The sequence below is a fragment of the Berghia stephanieae genome, chromosome 15 (assembly GCF_034508935.2).
Source record: "Berghia stephanieae isolate SIO BIC M18660-M18661 chromosome 15, UCSD_Bste_1.3, whole genome shotgun sequence".
NCBI classification, from domain to species: Eukaryota; Metazoa; Mollusca; class Gastropoda; order Nudibranchia; family Aeolidiidae; genus Berghia; species Berghia stephanieae.
The window spans coordinates 3,537,239-3,539,266 of NC_088374.1; the positions used below are offsets into that span (position 1 = coordinate 3,537,239).

General features: G+C 33.8%; 1 protein-coding gene across 17 annotated transcripts in view; it reads left to right on the top strand.

Moving 5' to 3' along the window:
• Nucleotides 1-1,813, top strand: part of LOC144960650 (fibronectin-like) — a 96,811-nt gene extending 94,998 nt beyond the window's left edge. For all 17 annotated transcript variants that reach the window (XM_078893903.1, XM_078893912.1, XM_078893914.1 and 14 more), the window contains one exon: nucleotides 98-1,813. In XM_078893903.1, coding sequence (XP_078750029.1) covers nucleotides 98-1,107 — 1,010 coding nt within the window. In that variant the 3' untranslated portion in view covers nucleotides 1,108-1,813. The remainder of the gene's footprint in view (nucleotides 1-97) is intronic.
• Nucleotides 1,814-2,028: the final 215 nt, after the last annotated feature.

Consider the following 2,028-nt stretch of genomic DNA (forward strand, 5'->3'; position numbering starts at 1 on the left):
TTAGTGGACAATGCGCTATATCAAAGCTTTAAAACAGCATGAGAAAGGAGAGATTATTTGTTTAATTTCAATCTGTATTCTTAACCCACCCTAACAGCTGACAATGTAACCATCAACTCAGGGAGCGATGTGGACCTTGGAGATGACAAGATATTCTCCAACGGAAGTTATATCAGCCAGAAACACGACGCTAATGCTGATAATGATGATGATTATGCCGATGATATTGATGATGATGATAGTGATGACAATGATAATAAAGAAGACGATCACTTAAAGAACGCCAAACATGGAAAGAGAAGAAGGCAGAACGGAAAGGAAAGAAAAGACAGGAAACGCGAAAATGGCAGTTCCAAGAAAAGACGTAAGAAAACGAAAGTAGACCGGAACAGGAAATGGAATAGGAGAAGAATCGATACTGAAAAAGCACGCAATAAAAATGGAAGACGATATTATATCGATGTTGATGACAATCGCAGGCGTTTTATGAACAATTCTAGAAAACAAAATAAAAGCGATTTTTTCGATTATGATAACAGTAAAGATAATAATCGATTTAGCAGTAATGATAGTAGAAACAATAGTCTATATATCGATAATGGTAAAGATGATAAAAATCGTTATATGGGTAATGATGATCAAGAAGGTAAAAACATCAGTCGATATATCGATAAAGTTGATGAAAAGGCTAACAATATCGGAGAACTTGAGGTTGGTGCTAGTCTTGGAAAGGAAAAGGTGCTGATAAAAAATAGGAAAGAAGATGCAGTTCTTAAAATTGATGATGCGGACAGTACTATATATTACAAGACTGGGAGTGATTACAATGATACTGGAACCAACGGGACGAATGATATTGGCGAAGTCAAATTTAACAATACATTGGATTCTATATTGGTGCAGACAATGGAATACCCTGGAGTCAAAGATAATGTTAATAATGATGATGTTGATGATGTTGATGATAATGATGATGATGATGATGATGATGATGATGATGATGATGATGATGATGATGATGATGATGATGATAAGGCGGAAAAGGAGGAGGAGAGGGAGAAGGAGCTTGACAATACAACCATTAGTATTGCTTCTCTTTTTTGGTGATATTAAACTTCGAATTGATGCATACAAATGTGAGTCTGGCGGCTGAGACTGAGAAAACACGAAGAGATGCGCAAATGTCATAAATTGAGTTCTGATCATATACCACTTTAAATGTTTTTCTATGTCTATTAGGAAAGTGTGTTGCTATGGGAAACACTTTATCTTCGATTTTGGCTCATATATCTCGAATCGAATCTTGTGGCATCTTCCAAGGTTTCTCACATTTGTGTGTCGATAACCAATGGAATACGATTCTATTATAAACGGGTGGATTGAATTCCACAAAGATCAATGGAAAATATAATTTGGAATTTGAAATCACATTGTTGAGATTGTTATTGGTGATGATGATGATGATGATGATGATGATGATGATGATGATGATGATGATGATGATGATGATGATGATAACGATGATGATGATGATGATGATGTATTTCTCTCTTGTCCATCTCCGTTTTTTAACGTAATGTATTAATATTTTCAATTGCTTTTTGTTATTTTGCTGAAGAAGGGTTTTGAGCCCAAAACGATAGCTTTTTGTGTCTTTTATTGATTTTTTTTTTTGGTTCCTTTTTGAAACTGAAATATTCAATTTTGATTGTTACTTTGTAAAGTTCCCAGCTGTTAGTGGCTAAGTATCACTAACAGTAATGATTGTATTTATGGATTATAGAAAAAGTATTATTGCTTTTTGAGTCCAAAACACTTTGTGTTGTATAATTACTTCTTTTATATATATATGTATATATATATATATATATATATATATATATATATATATATATAGAGAGAGAGAGAGAGAGAGAGAGAGAGAGAGAGGGAGAGAGAGAGAGAGAGAGAGAGAGGGAGAGAGAGAGAGACTTTATAAATTACATGTGGGGAAATATATGTTTATTATGTGTGTGTGTGTGTGTGTAT